The 453-nt window shown below is 19.9% G+C and overlaps 1 protein-coding gene across 1 annotated transcript; it reads left to right on the forward strand.

Annotated features, from left to right (window-relative positions):
• Positions 1–234: 234 nt before the first annotated feature.
• Positions 235–338, forward strand: PRSY57_1203300 (ubiquitin-conjugating enzyme E2, putative; the record flags this gene model as incomplete). The annotated part of the gene is made up of 1 exon (XM_020115024.1): positions 235–338. A coding segment is annotated over one exon (104 nt), but the record flags the coding sequence as incomplete, so codon positions are not given.
• Between the last annotated feature and the right edge of the window lie 115 nt (positions 339–453).

The following is a 453-nucleotide window of genomic DNA, read 5'->3' on the forward strand; positions in this document are numbered from 1 at the left end:
ATATTAATATTGATTTAATTATATATATATATATATATATATATATATATGTGTATGTGTTTATATGTTTATATGTATGATGGAATGTTACATATAATATCGTCCTCATAATAAACACACAGATTGTTATATCCTAAAATATAGGCATAAAATAATTTCTATTATACATATATTTTATATATATTTCTTTATATATATATATATATATATATATTTTTTTTTATAATTTTATAGGAATTACAAGATTTGAATAAAGATCCCCCTACAAATTGTTCAGCGGGTCCTATTGGTGACGATTTATTTTTTTGGCAAGCAACAATTATGGGACCAGGAGATAGGTAAGAGGAAATAATAAATAAAATAAAATGAACATATTTCGATTTATTTAAATTGAAAGTCATATGTTTATGGAATGAACAAATAATTAATTATATATATATATATACATTCATG

Source organism: Plasmodium reichenowi, chromosome 12 (genome assembly GCF_001601855.1).
Source record: "Plasmodium reichenowi strain SY57 chromosome 12, whole genome shotgun sequence".
NCBI lineage: Eukaryota > Apicomplexa > Aconoidasida > Haemosporida > Plasmodiidae > Plasmodium > Plasmodium reichenowi.